At 38.4% G+C, this 18,574-nt stretch overlaps 1 protein-coding gene across 1 annotated transcript; it reads left to right on the top strand.

Moving 5' to 3' along the window:
- Window positions 1-4,679: 4,679 nt before the first annotated feature.
- On the top strand, window positions 4,680-15,709 carry cdk4 (cyclin dependent kinase 4). The gene is made up of 8 exons (XM_008410019.3): window positions 4,680-4,862; window positions 10,555-10,789; window positions 10,877-11,012; window positions 11,105-11,272; window positions 12,464-12,573; window positions 13,516-13,566; window positions 13,663-13,798; window positions 14,939-15,709. Exons 2-8 carry the CDS (start codon window positions 10,572-10,574, stop codon window positions 15,026-15,028), a joined length of 909 nt encoding a protein of 302 aa, XP_008408241.1. The 5' UTR covers window positions 4,680-4,862; window positions 10,555-10,571; the 3' UTR covers window positions 15,029-15,709.
- The last annotated feature ends 2,865 nt before the right edge of the window (window positions 15,710-18,574 follow it).

Raw genomic sequence — 18,574 nt, 5'->3', positions numbered from 1 at the left:
TTATTTTTATTTTTTTCACTGTTTCCACACAAAATAAGACATAAATGCTTGTCCACTTTTGGACCATCTGGAGGTGTTTTTTTTCTTTTCTTTTTTTGTCCAAACGTGATCCAACATTGTGCTGTGGTCAGGACAGGCCTACCGTCTCTCCTGTAGGGTAGACTTGAGGTCATTGAGCTCCTGAATGGGAACTTGGGGTCTTCACCTCACCAACGTCCATCTTGACTCCCCCTCATAGTTGCCATCCTCCCAGAATGCCACCTCCTCTGCTGCCAGTACTCTCTGCCTTCCTGCATCAGCTGTTAACACACTCATTATGTTAACATTAAAGGCGTCTTTGTTGTCATTATGAAACTACAGTGAAATTTTATGGGAACAAAATTTCTTAGAATGTACACACAAAACATTAAAAACTTAAATAAAAAAAAACATCCTTTCAATACATTCTTGCAGAAAATAAAACTTTGAAAAAATAGAAAGCACTCAGAAAAATTGGAAGAAAAAAAATTTAAAAGCACTTGGTATTGTAAAACAACAGAAGAAAAATAAAGCACACATCATATGCTACATTCTGTGCACATAGTTTTCTTCTGAGGATTTTTTTACAATACCAAATGCTTTTACATTTTTTGTCTTCCAATTTTTCTGAGTGGTTTTTTTCTTTAAGTTGTTTTATTTTCTGCAAGAATGTATTAAAAGGGTGTTTTTTTATTTTAGAGTTTTAAATGTTTTGTGTGTGCATTCTAAGCTGGGAGTTGCCACAAAATTTCACTGTAGTTTCATAATGACAACAAAGATGCCTGTAACATTAGAACATTTTTGGCATTGATGCCAGTTTATATTTAAATAAATCTCATTATTTCTTAACAGTGAGGGGTTTTGGTCGGGTCCTGGAACTGGTAAACAGACCTGGGTGGGGCACAGAAGGGAAAATGGGTGGACTATGACAGAAACTACAGTCTGAAAAGCCGTTTCTCAATCGTTGATTTGCATCTCCATTGGTCCCAGAAACTTCCTTTAAATATGAAAGCCTCTTCTAGGCCCAAGGGGAAGGGGGTGATAGGGCAATATAGACTCACACAGTTTTGGTAAATTCTTTGCAGGCCCCAACAATCTCCCATTCTGACAAAAAACCCTTGCAAATAGCCCTCAATCCCTAAGCGCACGGCAGCGTTAGGTGTCAATAACTGTAGAAAATCCCACTTTTCATGCAGTGTTAGTGGATATAAATTAAGCCCGTCTGATTGTTGATTTACCAACAATTTGTACATCTAAATCATGGGAGGAGAACAACTCCATTTCAACAGGAAGGAACATAAGTATGAGTTTCTTGACTGTACTGTGATTGACTGAGGGTTGAGAGGACAGAGCCGACAGAAGCACAGGTCCAGGGATACAGTCAGAGTTGGAGCCAAACAGAATAACTTGGCCTGGAGAGCTTTCTGTTGAAACAAAAATAAAAGAGAGAACAGAGAGTCAATGGCAAATGTGAGACTTTATTTTTTTTATTGCGTCATCATGTGCAATAGAAATGTGCAAATCAAAATCATAAAATGCAGAATGCCTCAAAACATTCTGACCACAGAGGCTGTACGGTCAGATCTGGATGGTAGAAAATAAACAAACAAACGAGGAATGAAACAAAGCTGGAAGCGTTTCTGTTACCCAGGTGAACAAGTGAGTGTGACGGAGTGAATCCATGGTTTATGAGGTGCTTGCTGGAGCTTACAATGGTGGGGATTATGACACATTGTTACAATCTGTAAAGTAATGAACAAATAAGAAAGAAGGAGTGTAAGGAGGAAGGTGAAGATCTTCAGCGAGATAACAGAAGATCCAGGGGCGGCGAGTCGGCTGTGTTTAGCACTATCACAAACTGCTTTCAGAGCTTTACATGTCTCAGTCTGTAATTTTCCTAAAAATCATAAAGAAAGAATACTGAAATATTTAATTGCAGAACAAAAAGCTGAAAGTGTATGCATTGTTGCACTTAATAAAAGAAACTGTGTTTTTAATCATCAGCCCACTTTCTAAGGTTGATCACGAAGCTTATTTAAACTACAGTTTTAGAGCCCAATCAGGTCATTAAAGATATTTATAATGGTGCTTTGGATCGAGATTAACTCTAAAGAGTAAAAGTGAATTAATCAGAATGAAAGTCTGAACTTCAATCAAGCCTCGTCTGGACTAAAGTTAGTTTCTTAATTATTTCACTCTTTAGTTGCAGAATGAGGCTGAGATGAGGCCGCAGCGGACAGCCAGGATGTGGGCTTTAATCAGAGGTGCTGTTAATTATTGATCTGCTAACTCGAAATCTCCTGCAGCAACAGCAGCAGCCGCATTCAAGAGGAAATCCACATGAGAGGCAATCTTGAAAATGTTCAGTCATCTTGCACAGATAAAATAAATACATCAGCATTTAGGTTTTGATGCACATTATTAGATGGTTGGTGGATTTCATGTCACTTTCTGAGCTTTTGTTCTTCCATTTTCCAGTGGCATCTTTATCATGCATGTTTTGAAGAACTGCTATAATTATTCGCATGGTTTATCAAACCCACAGCTATTTGACAGTTGCAGTGATTTTAAAAGCCAGCTTTTGATTCCATGTCTGCAGGATCTGGAGGTTACTTTTTTCCCTCCTTCTTGAACACGTCGCTCTTTAGCTTTGTAAAAACTTGTAAAAAGTCTTGAAACAAATTTGCCTTGTATTGCAGTAAACTGTGTGCATATAATCAGCTGGGTGAAAAAACACGCACAAAGAGATCATTGTTAAAATAATGTCAGATTCCTTCGAGCTGTTCCTTTGAAATTAAATTCTTTTTAGCTATTTTTACCGCTTATCAGAGTAAATTTCTTAAATGCATAAATAGTAGATCACATTTTTTTTTATTTTTCTGGGATAAAAATATGGCATTACCTGACTCGGAGGTCTAGTTCTATGAGCCATTAACTTGAACGAGTGCATGGTATGCATGGTTATTGTGCAACCATGCAAAGTGAGCAGGAAACCCTGCTTGCCAAATGTTAAATCCTACCAAACAATGCTTCAAAGCAGCACTTCAAAAACAATGCAGGGATCGCCTGATGTACTCTCACTGTAGCAGAATTATCACAAATGTTGAAAAGAGTAATGAAATCACACAAAATGTAATCAAAGACAGCTGAAGGTTTCAAGGTCCAGTTGTAATGCTGTTAAAACGCAGACTGATTAGGTCACATTTACAAACAAAGCTGTCGTTTACGGCTGCTCTCTTCCTCCCGCATGTCAAAGTGCTGTGAAAAGGTGTGGAAGTGCCGTCGTTCTCGCCCTCCATCGGCTCCTCACAAGTGTGGGGGGTTTTCCTGTCCTCTAGCATGGAGCTCAAATGCATGAGCCATGGCTGGGGAGGTAGCTGTAAAAGCTCCAAAAGACTCTAAATGGATTTGTTGTGCAGGACACAGAGCACATAAGCTGTGACCGTCCAACTGGGATTTTATTTATAGACGACCACAAGTCTACCACTGATGTTCAGCCATCACGAGTCGTGGAGGTGGACACTTCAGTCACTCTGAAACTAAGTAGCCAATTAAACGACAGCAATTATAACTTTAAGTAAAAAAACTTATTATTAATCAGAGTCACAAACCCGAATTGAATTCAGTCCATTTCTCCTTTAATCTGGACTCCGTCTTTGCCAACCTTATTAAATAATTTAGGGGCCTCCTTGATGCTACTTTCAGATGACTTGAACAAAAAAAAAAAACACACGCACAATCCGTGTTTTAAATAATCCAAATATTTCAGAATATAAATCGCAATAATCTTTTCCCCAAAGACAGTCTATTTAAGCAGAAAGATCCTACATCCAGAACAAAACAGGTGATTTCTCACAACATTTTGTCCCATATAAGGATGTTTTCAGACGTAAAAAACTATTTTCAAAAATGCACCAACAATGTCAATGAAATAAATGTGCATGTAATGTGGCTCCCAACAGTGTATGCACTGTCAGTGTTGATAGAAACCTGTCCGTTGATAGAAACGGAAAGTAATGTAGTGCATACAAGAAGGGAACATTTGCTTTTTGAGGAAAACGTGAAGGACAACTCGAGTAATGTTATATGGACAGATGAGTCTAAATCTGAATTATTGTGACACCAGAACATAAAGCACGGAGGTGGAAAGGTCATAGTGTGTCAGCTGTGACTAAAAGTTGGATTTATTCCTTTTGATCTCATATTTATACATTTAAGTCTAATGTTTATGACTTTAAATTACATGATTGTAATTTCAAAACTTGCAATTGTATCCTTGCATCTCATAATTATGACTTTGCACATTTAAATAACAAATTTCAATTGTCTTTTATATGACTGAATATCTAAATCACGGGATTTAAAATCAAAATCTTCACTGCTTCTCTCTTTGAAAGTCGAGACTGAAACTTTGAATCCCGTTATTGATTTGCAAATCAAATGTATAACCTTTAAACTCATAAACACGACTTTGGAAGTCGAAATGCTGACCTTTAATATGCTTCTATTTTTTTCTTTCAGGTGAAGGGTCCGTTTAAAAAGCATAGCCTGCCTTTGGTTTCGTCTCAGTTCATGAATTTGAAACTTTCTTTCCTTCATTTGCTTAGCTCCGCCTCCGTCGCCGAGTTGATAGAAGCCAAACGAAGACGAGCGAAAACAGACCAGCGGTGGAGGGGCTGGAAACACATCGGCTGATTGGCCTCTGATCAGCGGAGGAACCGGGTCCCGACCTGCCCAGCGCTGCCTCGGCTCTGTTCCGGATTAAATACGTGGCAGAGTACCGAGCATGTCCCTCTCACTGAGCTGAAGTCCCCGCCGCTGAAGGAGAGGAGAACCAGGGCGAGGTGAGTTACTGTGTCTGGGTTACTGTGTGTGTCAGTGCAGCAGGGGTTGTTTATTCTGTAGGGAAATAAAAGTTTCACTCGGTGGTCCGTCTCCTGCGCCTCCGGGCTCAGCTGGTCTCAGGGTTTTCTGCTCCGCCACGTCAGGCCACATGTTCCAGCAGTGGCCGCTGGAACATGTGTGCGTGGCCTGCTGTTGCTTCACTTTTCTTCAGTTTAATTAACAAAGGAGCGCCATGGAGCAGCACCACGTGTCGGCGCTGGCCCCGCGGAGAGCCAAGCTGCCTCCGCCCACTAGCCCCACTGTGTCACCGGCCTGCCTCTCCTCAGCCAGGAAACTCGGTGAAACGGCTTCCGTTTATCAGATGATCAATACTTTCTGCTGGCTGACCTGCCCTGCGCTGATCGATGGCGCTAGGGTTTGGTAATCGGCTCAGAGAAAACTTCCAGATGTTGTTTCTGATCAGATCAGGTCTGAGCTGAGCTGTAAGTCAGTAACAGGAAATCTGCAGATGTTTTCAAGATGAGAGGTCACGACAATCCCCAGAAGGACTGCAACCCCATGAGAAAAGGGAAATGACTAAAAGTCGTCTGGAAAACAACGATTTGGTCTTATTTGCAGTTCTTGCCTGCAGTAAAAAAAAAAAAAAAGTGTAATTTACTCAACTTTTGTACTTGTATATAGCTTATTTATTTCAAACATGTTCGCATTCACAATTCAAATACCGTGATATATAATTTAGATATTTGTTTGAAAACGAGGTAGGCAGAAGTATGACCTTTTGTGCCTTACTTTGCACATTCTTTGTTTAAAGAAAAGTAAACATGGAAACTAAAATAAATCAACTAATTTATCAGACACATTTCTTTCACGACAGAGAGATAACATACCCAAACCACTTCTTTCAAACACACATCCACCAAAAACAGTCTTTATGAGAATGCAGTCAGTTTCACTTTCTCCACTGTCGACATCCATCGTATAATCATTTAAAATGACTTGTATATTTTATTTTAAACTGAGTTATGTCTTTACATTGTTTTAATACAACATTTAACCCTTTCCATGAATTCACTCCATACACAGACGCAGACATTTTTTCTTGCATGGATTCTTTGCTTTTTAAATCTCGTCACTCCTCCTAAATTATTAAAATTTTCAATTAAGTAAGTTGATAAACAGAATTGTAACATTTACTAAGGATTTCTATTACACTGTATTTTTATTGACTGTATTCTAAATCAGCTAACTGATTTAAGCGTTTGCACCAAGCAAAATAATAATCTTTGTTTTTAAGTTTTGTTTTTTTTTAAATCTGCAGTCTTTTACTAAAAGAGTATTTTCTCTGTGCCTGCAGCATGCAGGGAAATCAAATGTTAATGTCAGGATGTGAAGTCACTTATCCTCACTCTTATCCTCAACATTTCCCCTCTAAAATCAAGAAGCTCGTGTCCAACCTCGAAACATTTCCCACACGCCACAACCAACCAGATCTGGTTCAGAACGACTCTATGTCTACAGCCTGCATTAATATTTTGCACAAAGAAATTAGACAATTGCAGTAGGAAACCGGGACACAATAGACACCTTTAATCTGTTAGGATGATAAAAATCTCAGCTGGCAGGATGAACCTTCCAGCATCAAGCTGACCTTTCCACAGATAAATGCAGAAGCACAGAAGCCTACCTCATCCGGCCGCCTGGTGTTCAGCTTGTTGGCCTCAGGAAACCCACTAGAATCACGCTTTTCCTCCTCTCAATAGGTCTTTTTCAACCAATTAAGTTCATTTGAGTTTGAGGTGAAATATGTTCACCTCAAACATATTTTGAGGTTTAGATTTTACTAAACGTGAATTTTACTATGCAGATGTTTTAATGTCTTACTTCAAATTCAAATGGTAACAGACCATAACTCTTTTTATTAATATATTATCCCCCCCAAAAAATTCAACGTGCTAACGCTCCAAAGACATTTATTCCCCCCTGATCTGTGTTGTTAAAATTCAGTGTGAAAATTCTCACATTAAATCAAACTAAAAGAGCTTAACATAAACTCTGCCCTCAAGCGTCCAAACTATTAAATATAGAAATATTCCTTCAGACAATCATGAAGAGTAGGTAATAACTTTTTTTTTTTTTAATTTATTAAAAAAAGAAAAAATGCTTTTTTTGTTTTTCATTTTTAATCACTTTTGTGGAATTTTTTATTTATTTATTTTTGTTTGGACTGACAAAACAATTCCTAAATAAATAAATACAAAAATTGACATCTACTCTAGTAAGAAAAATCTTTAAAAATGCATTTTATAATGATAAACGGTCAGTCAGAATATGTGGCCATGTTGCATAGTAAAAAAAAAAACAACTAATGTGAACAGAGTAAATACAGCCAGAACCACCATACTGTTTGCATGAGCTTATAATGTTTTTTAGTTGCTGAGTCGATTCTCCAATCCATGCCTCCATTTTGTTCCCACACGTGGTCAGCTCGTCTTGACCAACTTGCATTCCTGTCTTCATGACTTCATGCTCAACCACTGATTTGTCTTTCGATTTCTCTTGAAAATAGTCATTTGGATTAATTATTGCAATAATGATTTATCCCAAATGAATCATTATCCACCGATTCCAAGAGAGTCTTTTAAGTTTCTCTTGGAAATACAGTCATTTAGATGAATTGTCGCAATAAAAACACTTAACATTTTGATTGTAAAAAATGTGTTGCTGTAAATTAGGAAGTTTTAAATTACACCGTCTGATTCAAGACAAGACTCTGTCTGGGTTTACATCATGGTAAAATTAAAACATGATGTTCAACCTACTTCTGCCAGGGGTATGATTAGTTTTGGCTGCAGCTGTAGATGGGAGTTTTGTTCTGTTTCATAATCTTGCAGACATGAAAACAGTCTGACACAACTTTCTTTGCGCAAGAGGAAGAAATGTGGCATCTTAATGAAGTTTCTCTGCCCCTGCAGCCAGTAGTGTTCATTGTGGTTTGCAGATATTATCTCTAGTATGTGAATCTGCATAATAAACAATGTAGTTACCAGGTTCTTGAGGTCTTGAAACATTTGCTCAAAGTTATGCTGGCGCTGGATCAGTTTGTGTCTTTTCCTCCAAAGTGATGCAAGTATAAAGCCAGTTGGTTGTTGCCGTTTGGACCTGTTGTTCTGTCTGTTTTGCGTACCTATGTCTGGGCTACATTGGGGTCAGTCAGTGGTTCTCAAGGCTTAATGAAGGTCTTTAATTTGGGTTTTTATAGAGCTTTGTTTCTTTTCATTAATTGTCAGACCAGTTTATGACATTTTTCTCTCAACTGTTGTACATGTTTGATTAAGGCTTTACATCTCTTCTTTTGGCCACTTTGCTATTTGTTTGCACAACATGTCACTGTGCAGGAACAAGGACCGGCTCCTGTGCCGGTCCTTGCACGATATTTTATTTAAGTGTTTTTACAACCTCGAAAACAAAAGTAACATTTGCTCATCCAGCCTTTATGCAGTTGTCCATTGTGTATCGTTCTTTTCTGCCTCGTACGTTTTCTTCTCTTCTGTCAGTCTTTCCATCTTCTTTTCCTTCTGTCCTTCAATGAATGTTTGAGTTTTTGTCTTCTCTGTTTCCTTCATTTTTTCTTTCTGTCCTTACTCTCCTATCTATCTCCTTGTTTCCCTCATCTTTTCCTTGTGTCCATTCTTTAAGTCGTCTTTCCTTTTCGTCTTCTGTCCTTTATACCGTCTTGATGTTATGCCTCAATCCTTCCTTCTTCACGTCCTCTTCCTTTCTTTATTCTTTTATTGTGTCCAGTCTCTCTTGACCCTGACATTCCTTCTTTCTGTGCATATTGCCTCGCTTCCTTGCCTCCTTCCTTCTTCCTGTCCTTCCATTCTTCTCGATGTTTGGTCCTTTCAGTTCTTGTATCCTACTTTGATTCCCTTGTCATTCTTTTCTTCTGTATGTCCTACACCCCTTCCATTTTTTCTGTCCTTCCTTGTGTCCTTTAGTCTTTCCATCCTTCTGTTCTTGCTCCCTCTTCTTCGCATCTTTTCTTACCATTAGCTTTGATGTTTGTTTTTTCTTCTTCTCGCAGCCAGCTAAGCAAACTAGGTAGCACCAAGTAACCCACTCACTCTTTGGTTACCTAGCAACAACTTACGCTGCAGAAGTTTTAACGTTTTGCCACGTTAAACTGCTTAAAAATAAAAAAGCAACGGTGTGACGTGAAAACTGTGGATCAGACCGGAAAGGTCATGCCCCCAGTTTGCCAGCATTTCAGATATTCAAAGCAAAAAAAATAAATCAAATAATATTTTTTATATACATATTTTAAAACAAATATTGAGTCGGTCTGGAGTTATTGTATAAAGAACTACAAAGTCTGATCAATTACTTAATATCTCTTGAAGTATTGGACTATTGACATTTATAATGTAACCGCTTGGAAGTAAAATAGATGTAATGAGTACAGTAGCTCAACATGTTTGCACAGTACTGTGTCCTGAAACATGAACAACGTACCACAGTGCACAGGAGGTGGATGAAATCAATTAGAATGAAGCATTGAAAAATAAAATGCCCTCTGGAAAGTAGTCTGCAAGAAGACTTTCTAGCACAAGTCTCCTTGCAGACTTCTAAATGTCTGTTTTTTTCCCACAATGACACATTGGTTTTGTCTTCAAAAAAGATCAGCAGTCGGTTAAAAGATAAGATCCCACATAAGGTTCAGTGTTACTAGTTACCAAAGAGGAAGGGTGGATCAGCCTTTATCAGTGACTCTTTAACTCAGCAGCACGACAGCTGCTAGTGATTAGGTGAGCAAAACAGGCCGCAGCAAAGCCTGCAGAGACATTAACCTTGTGTCTCACATGTACGAAGGTGTGTGTTCACGTCCTTTAGTGCGATTGATCACTGGTCCTGGTGTGCAAAGGATTCCTCTCCTGCTAATGTGGAGGAGGTGGATGGGACATGAATGGGTGAAGATGGGTTGGGGCTCTGGCTGAGCCAACCAGTAAGTCCACCAAACTGGTTTGACTAGAAAGGAGTGGGAAGACATTCCCACAGATTTGTTTGCTTCATGTTTACGATGTGAAGCAAACACATTTTAAGGTGTTCTGTTTGAGATCTGGTTACTCTGGAACACAGATCTCTTTGGACTTTTCACAAAGGCTCTACATAACTTTGATTAAAAATGGTAAAGAACAAACTGCTGTTTTTAAATGTGGATATAGCAGCTGCAGGTTTCAGGAGCTTTTTTATTGTAATAATTGCACTGGATGTTCACAACAAGGCGATATTAAAATAACCAGTAGTATTACTTTGGATACATTTTTTTATTTGCTTTACCTCAGAAGAATGAACTCTGACCTGGGATTGAACTACTATTAATAGAAACAGTAATGGTGTATTTCTTTGCATGTCTCAGTTTTAAGAACCTTAGCAACATGTAAAACAACAGATGTTAAGCAATGCCGATATAATGAAACACAGACCATCAAAAGTAAACAGTGCACGGCCAACCAGTCCTCCAGATTCATAACTCCCACTTTAGATTACTTCCCAGTTAACTTTCCCAATTGGAATGCAATCTCTACCTTCAACAAATGTAAAATATGCATGAAATGATCTTTTTATAGTTGCATGAAGTGCTTCATGTTGTGCTCTGTAACGTCTTTACGCTGATAACATTTTGTTTTACAGCCTGTTTGAATGCGATCATGGCCAATTGCACCAGCATGCAGTATGAGCCTGTGGCAGAAATTGGAGGCGGCGCCTACGGGACGGTGTACAAAGCCCGTGACACGGAGAGCGGGAAGTTTGTGGCCCTGAAGAACGTGCGCGTACAGACGGACCAAAATGGGCTTCCGGTCTCCACGGTCAGAGAGGTGGCTCTGTTGAAACGAATGGAGCAGTTCGATCACCCCAACGTCGTCAGGTAGCGTTGTTAAAGGATTTGTTTTTATTTCGCTATGTAATCGGTACGATAACATCACTGGAGACGTGCTTTCCTTGTTGATTCCAGGCTCATGGACGTGTGCGCCACCCAGAGGTCGGACCAGGAAACTAAAGTCACTTTGGTGTTTGAGCATGTGGACCAAGATCTGAAGACGTACTTGGCGAAAGCTCCTGGTCCAGGATTATCTGCTGGCCGCATTAAAGTGAGAACTGACAATAATAGTCAAGTTTAACGTAGTTTAAAAAGCGTTGGCACCGCTTGGCTTCAGTTTAGTAACCCTGCTTGTTCTTGCAGGACTTGATGAGGCAGTTGCTGTCCGGCCTGGCGTTTCTTCACTCTAACCACGTGATGCACAGAGACCTGAAACCTGAGAATATTCTTGTGACCAGCCAGGGTCAGGTGAAGCTGGCTGACTTCGGCCTCGCCAAGATCTACAGCTGCCACATGGCTCTCACTCCTGTGGTAAAAACTGCCACATCATTGTCCTTTCCGAAACATAGTTTTTTTTTTTATTTTATTCTATTTTTTAAATTTTTTTTAGAGATTTTCTTCCTCTTTTCTTTAATTTTTGCATTATGCAACATGCAAACTTAACTTTGTAATTAAGGTTCTTTGTTAAAGGATAAAAGTTACTGAGTAAATAAGTTAAAATGTTAAATTATGTAGTGAGTTGTTATACAGTTAAGTAAATAACAGTTAATCAAATATGTAGTGTGAACTAATTCATGATCTAATATTTCATGTTTTATCAAATGCTTTCCGAGGAGAGTCTAGTTCTTGATAATATATCAAATATTTCTTAATTTGTTACTTAGTGAAAGTTGTTGCAAAGGTGATGAGGTTCCAATTTATTTTATTTATTATATTAAAAGTATAACAGTATTCTGTACACAGCATTTAGATGACAGCTGCCATAAATATCGATAAAATGTGATGTTGAAATGTGGAAAACCAACAGAAATTAAGTAATTATCGATAAATTATCAGATCCCTTATTAAATGTGATTAAGTTTCCCGTTTAGATGTAAGAAAAGTTCAGGCTGTGTGGATGTTTTACGATCTCAGTTCCCACTAATAAGTTTGTTTGGTTCAACCTGGAAAAAAATGCACTGCTACAAGATTGGACCTTCAATAGTTTCTCACTCAGAGTATTGCGTTCCCATTTTTTTAAATTTATTTTTTCAACTGATCCACACAATTTCAGTCCAGGAACACAGTACAAAAGGATGTTTACATTTTGCACCGATTAGTGTAATAAATCACAGCAGGCGTGACGCTGTGCTGCTGTTGGTACTCGTCACGTTTCTTTCAGTGGGTGACAAACGAGAGCTTAACAGCCAAATCAGCAGCTCTGAGAGGGAGCGCTGCAGCTAAATGCACCCCTCAGCATTTTAGCATGCTTACAAGTGGGAATTTAGCAGGTGATGTTTTCCAGTTTTAAATTAAAACCGATTTTTTTTTTTTTTGTGGAAGTTGATATTTATACTCTAGGAAAATAAAGGTACCTCAGAGGTTAAAAGTTTACACTACAGTTTGAAGAAAGTCCATAAATTACTATTTAAATGTCTTGTTGTTTATTTATGTCCTCAGATACTCATTATTGTAAGTGTGTGTAAAGATTTGTACTTAATGCTCCTGGACTCTGTCTCTCAGGTAGTGACTCTGTGGTACCGGCCTCCAGAAGTTCTGCTGCAGTCATCTTACGCCACTCCTGTTGATATTTGGAGCACCGGCTGCATCTTTGCTGAGATGTTTAGACGCAAGTAAGTTTCCTGTGGCGTAAAGGTGTTAACTGTTTTCTGTGTTTTTTTTGTTTCCTTTTTATTTGCGGAGTGAATTCTAGTTTTTTTTTTTTTTCTAAATATAGGGACTTGTTTTGGTATTAATTTATAATTTTGAATCAATGTGAACTTCTTGGTCTGAACTAGAGATGAACACGATTATGTGGTTCTTCTTTTGGAGTCTTTGCAGAAATTCTTGAATATTTACGTCACACGTGAAATCTACATAACGTCTGATCTCCTGCCTGAGCCTGACAAAGTCAAAACAGTGTGTCTGTGCATTTAAAATGGACTTAAAAAACAAGTTTGTCTCTGCCTGAAGCCAGTTGTGTAACAGCAGACATTGATATTTTATCACAGTTCCTCTCCTCTTCCAGATAAGCTTGTAAATAATGCACAAACAATCTTTCGCTTTCTCATCATATTTATAGTGATCCGGACAGTTGAAGTACAGATGGGTTTTTACTTAATCATAATGTTTGATATCATGTTGATGCAAACTCTTATAAAAGCGATGTACAGATGGTGAGAGCAGCAAATATTTTGTAGAGAAAAACTTGAAGAGCAACATCTCCCAGATGAAGTTAGAAGTGCACAGTAGCGCCATCTTGTGGTGAAAAGTGATATTAAAGAACATAAATGGATCAGAGATGTAAATGCCAGCGGCTTAATTGCTTTGTGAACCTTTGATGAAAAAATGATAAACTATTAAGAGTTTTTTTTTTTTTTAAATGCTCAAAGTTTTCTTACATAATGCAATATACTTGGTGCACCGTTTTATTTGCGCTGGACTTATTTTTGATTCAAATGTTTGAGGCTTGTGAAAGAAAATCCTGGTCTGATTGTTCAGTTATTTCAAACAGGAGCAAAAAGTGCAATCAGTCCATGTTTTTGGTAACAAAGTTTCTTCTCCTGTTTTTTTAGACCCCTGTTCTGCGGAGAATCGGAAATGGACCAGCTTGGAAAGATTTTTGAGTGAGCGGCACACACTTTCTCCTCACCTCCCCGACTAAAACAGAGGCGAGCTGCTCGCGTATGCAGTACATGTTAAACACTTCTGTGCTCTTTCAGAGTTATTGGCTTGCCGTCGGAGGAGGAGTGGCCGGCCGATGTTACAGTACAAAGAAAAAACTTCCCCCCTCCCAAGGAGCGTCCAATCACCGACTTTGTTCCAGAGATCAATGAGCAGGGGGCTCAACTGCTGATGGTAGGCCTCATTGTCAAAAATTAAGATTGACGTGCTTTTGTACTGCATCCAGAGCTGAAATCAAGATAACGGACAAACTTGTTAAATAAGATGAAGAGTGTGACTGATGGAGCGTTTCTTAAAGTAGCTGTAATTAGAAAGTTGCTAGACTCGAACATGTGCTTCAATCAGCATTGTTTACGTCTCTTAAGGCGCCCTTCACACCAGATTAAATGTGCCCTCCAGGATCTCACAAACCACTGGAAATGTTCTGGATCATTGCAAATATGGGACACTTAATGTCATTGTGAAATTCAAATAATAATAAATAGTAAGATTTCTGACTTTACTGCTCTCCCAGCTAGTAATAATGCATTGTGATGTTTCCTCAGTATTTAATTCATTAATTTATTTCAAACCGTTTTTTAAAAGCAAGAAAACAAGTAATCAGTAGGACAACAGATGATATATACATAACCAAGAAAACAATAACTGGCTTACCACTACTTTTCTGTTTGAAAAGCAGTAAGAAGAAGTGAACACTTATTTAATCCTACCTATTATCATACCAGATAAGTACGTGGGAGGTTTCTGTACCTCCATCAATTGGGACTTTAATTAATTGGGACTTTAATTACCTTATGAAATGCATTATGGGATGGTGGCGTTGAGGTTTCTGTACAGATTGCGGCACATTGTCTTGTTGCTCAGCAATTTTAATCTTGTGTAGCACTTAGTCTTCATATTTCATCGATTGCTACTGCTCTCCAAATACAATGCAGGGCTTTTTTTTTCTCCAGATTTCTAAGAAACATTTAGCATTTTAACCACAGCCTGAAAGTTTCCCAACTCCCTATCCCTCCCAGCAACCAGCCTACAAGCAGAATGTGGACTTGTGTGTGAAAATGCACTCTTCTATAGTAAACCCAGTGTTGTCTGAGCTCTACTTGCTAAGTTCCTGAGGGTGTCTCATATTTTTCCATGAATCGTGAATTGACCAGTTTTAGCTTCTTAAAAATATCCTGTCACTTTTAGCACACTGCTTTCTCAATTCTTGCTGACTTTTAATGTCTACAAGGACGTGTCGGTCACACTGAGGTCTTGTTAAACAAAGTGAGGTATTATATTACAATTCTAACACTTCTGTTTTTCTCCTCACAGCAAATGCTGACCTTTGATCCTTTGAAACGGATATCTGCCCTCAAAGCTCTAGAACATCCATATTTCCAGGAGGAGGAGAAGAAAAGCTGAAATCAGACTGTAGAAGCACACAGAAGAATGCAACAGTGTCTTTAAGCTTAGGATTTCATCAATGCATTTTCTTTTTAGTACAGCCTGTGTTGTGAAATTGTACTCTGATATTCCTGGATCAGGAACCAGAGGATCAGGAGGAGAATCTAACATTACTGGCTTCTGAACTTTTCACAATTACAAATGTTACGATTACAAACAGTACCAGTGTTTTTAAAATGCAAAACGTCTGCAGGGACTGTATCGTCTCATCTGCAGCGCTGCTCATTAGTCTGAATAATGCCTACCCTGATTTTTATAGTGTTTTTGTGATACTTCTCCATCTGAACCAAGAACAATGCAAGTCTGAGAGGACCTATTACCTATAGTAACGTTAGTGACAACCACTGTATTCAAATCACGAGAAAGCAGTTAAAATAACACGCACAATTTCAAAAGTACTGACATGGCTCTGTAATTTTTCAAAAAGAAAATGTTGTTTTTCTCTTCTTTCTTTTTTGTTTTTTTGTGAATTTCATTTCAAGTTTTATTTTGGTTACACAGGGAAAACAATCTGAAACCAACCAGCACTGGGACCACAAATAAGTCAGACCTGATTCAATTACTGTCAGATACAATTTCTGTTTTACTTTAACATGACCTACACAAATGAATAAATGTGAACGATGCATAATAACTGAACCAGACTATTTTTTTCTTGGCACATAATAGATAATATGGAACATAATGCAGAAAGTCTGCAAGATGCCTGTGGTCAGTGTTCAAAGCTTTTAGTCTCCAAGCAGCAACCAAATCTCGTAGTTCATTTTAAATATGCATGGATAAAAATGTTAAATATGTTTGGAAGCTGTTGTTACTTGTAGAGGATCAGTCAGAACATGCAAACTCCATGAAGAAAGACCCCAGGCCGGGATTAAAAGGCATCAGGACTACCAACTGCACCAATGTGCAGCCCGAGGCTTCAAATTGAACCTGCAAATCAGGGCTGTTCTGCTTTAAATATGACGCATTGGGAGCATTTAAAAACAAAATGCAAGTTACTGACTTAATTTAGTTTAAATTAATCGTTGAAGTTACAAATGCTGACCCATTAGAAAAACCCATTACAACTCACTGCTGTACTTGTAGCTACTTTTCCGGCAGCAGTAGGGAAAAGTCCGTCTTTATGATGCGCCACAATGAACTTGTCCAAGGTAAGTTAATAAAAGACTTTAACTTAATTTACTTTTAGATATCCTCTTCAAACACTTTAAATTATAACTTAAAGCGTTTTTATTTAGGCTAAATTGAGCTAACGCTAGTTAGCATCTGGGTTCTGTCCTGTGTAACTGAAGTAGGTGTACAATTTGTAATTCGCATAAAAAAGCGTGGCTTCTCATTTCAATAACGAATTTGAGGCTCAAATCAGATGCCAACTTCAATGTCTTTCAACTACAAAGGCTGTGACGGGAGTATTGTTGCTGATTGATTGTTTGACAGTATCCTCACTGTGATTAGGGCGAGGAGATGCCGTAACAGGTCCAACATGAATTAATTGCTTTTAAAAAACTCAGTATTTTTTTTTGTCCATTTCAGGCCCATCATTATTTGTATGTTGTCACCCTTATATATACGGTTTATCAATATTTCGAGTCTAACGAGTGTGACCGAAAGACACGCATTTTCCAAATAAAACATGAAACCCCGGCATACATCTCCGAAAAGCATTGTGGAAGAATGTGCTTAGTTGTGATGAACCACACTTAACATTCTACGCCGTAATTAAAAATGCTGTTTGGCGCAAAAACCACTACATCCTCACAGTCTAACATAGTGGTGGCAGCATCATGTTATTTTGTTAAGGTGGATAAAGTTAAGAGTTATAAATACCAGTCAAGTTTGGCCAAAACTTTAAAAGGGCAGTATTATGTCATTACAGCACAATCAAGAACAGTTAATAAAAAAAAATGTGGCATATATCAAACAGCACTTAAAAGAACTTAGACTTCATAATTTGTCATCTTGAAATTGGCCTGTGTCTCTTTAAGAAGCTCCAGCTCTTTCTGACACTCCCACTTCAGCACTTTATAACAACAATGCTTTTCATGCCTTTTACCGTGTTCAGGAGTGCTGGACTGAGAAGGAGTAGATGTGCAGCTCCACCAAGTGTTTCCTAACTGCTGCTGCTAGTCTACAGGAGCCGAGTGGGGGAGTTACGGGGTCGGGTTGCTCAGTGAGGTGGAAACTCAGCTTGGAGACTGCAGCTCCAAGGAGGAGTTTTGTGTAAATGGGTGGCACTTTGTATTAGCAAGAGTTTAGTCACCTGTGAATGGTTGCTATGGGAGATTAAAGCAACACTTGAAGTATGTTTTTGATGAGGGAATGTTATTTCCTCATCAATGTTATGAGGGAACATTGATGAGGGAATGTTGTAAAAAAAAAAAGTTGTTTTTTTTTACATCAAAAAAATCTACTTTTTTGCTAATAAAAGTTGATTTTGCATAATACCTCCCACCTCTCTGCCCACTTCAACTTTAAACTTTGCTACATTTCGCCTCATCACAGCCACAGACAATGGCATAATTTTGAAGTAGAACCAAGAAGCCACATTGTTTTCAATGTTTAGTTATATTTAGGGTGACGTGCAGTTTTAGTTTTCTGTCACGCACACCCTCTTGCTTGTAGACCAAGCCGTTCATTCTCATCTGTCCAGTAACTTCTACCACATCTCTGCTTCAGCTCAGGGCAAGTAGAAGCAGAATTTTAAATGGTTTTTTTTCAACAATGGCTTTTTCTTTCGCCAATCTTCCATAAAAGCCAGATCTTTAAGGTGCATGACAAATATTTGTCCCTTCAACAGATTCTCACCTGAGCAGTACATTTCTTGGCTGCCTCTCTGAACAATACTTTATTCTGCCAGGCCTGCCAGTTTAGGTGGATCATTGTGTTTTTATAGGTTTACAGCTGTGCCAGATTTTTCTGTTTACAGATAACGCTCAGTGCGAGATGTAAGGCTTTAGATATAGTTTTATAACTAATCTCTGCTTTAAACGACTCAACAACCTTCTCCCTGACCTGCCTGCAGTGTTTCCTCTGGTCTTCATGACACTGTTTATTATTCTCTAACAAACTTCACAGACCTTCACATAACAGCTGTACAAATGAAAGGCTTTTGTTCAATAGGTGACATTTGACGCCATTCATTGCAGGATTTCGTTTTGGTGAGTCAGAGTAAAAGGGGGGGGGAGGGTGTTTACAAATCATTCCTTCACAATCGTTCACTAGTTTGTGTTTGAAACGTCAAATTCCAGTTAATTACATGCCGTTTACCACTTACACACTTTGTGTACTCATCATGACAAAATTTGAAGAAAACTCAAGGGATGTGAATAAATACTCATCTCATGAAAATATTATCTCACATCTGTGCATCATAAATTAATTCAGTCTGATTCATGTTCTTAAAGCACATCTTTTCTCCCTTATCTCAGACATGTTCCTTTTCTCATACATGTCACAAACTTTTATTACTGTTGTCATCGTCCCTCCTTGAGTTTGTAAACGAGG

The sequence above is a fragment of the Poecilia reticulata genome, chromosome 5 (genome assembly GCF_904066995.2).
Source record: "Poecilia reticulata chromosome 5, P_reticulata-male-v2, whole genome shotgun sequence".
In the NCBI taxonomy this organism is placed as follows: domain Eukaryota; kingdom Metazoa; phylum Chordata; class Actinopteri; order Cyprinodontiformes; family Poeciliidae; genus Poecilia; species Poecilia reticulata.
This window is presented reverse-complemented; position numbering and strand designations above follow the sequence as displayed.

What these genes read in the sequence shown, in the direction of transcription:
- cdk4 (XM_008410019.3), top strand. Translation starts at nt 10,572, where the DNA reads ATGGCCAATTGCACCAGCATGCAGTATGAGCCTGTGGCAGAAATTGGA. An exon ending in ACATGGCTCTCACTCCTGTG is followed by an intron (nt 11,273 to 12,463) that starts GTAAAAACTGCC and finishes TCTGTCTCTCAG; the next exon opens with GTAGTGACTCTGTGGTACCG. An exon ending in CAGCTTGGAAAGATTTTTGA is followed by an intron (nt 13,567 to 13,662) that starts GTGAGCGGCACA and finishes GTGCTCTTTCAG; the next exon opens with AGTTATTGGCTTGCCGTCGG.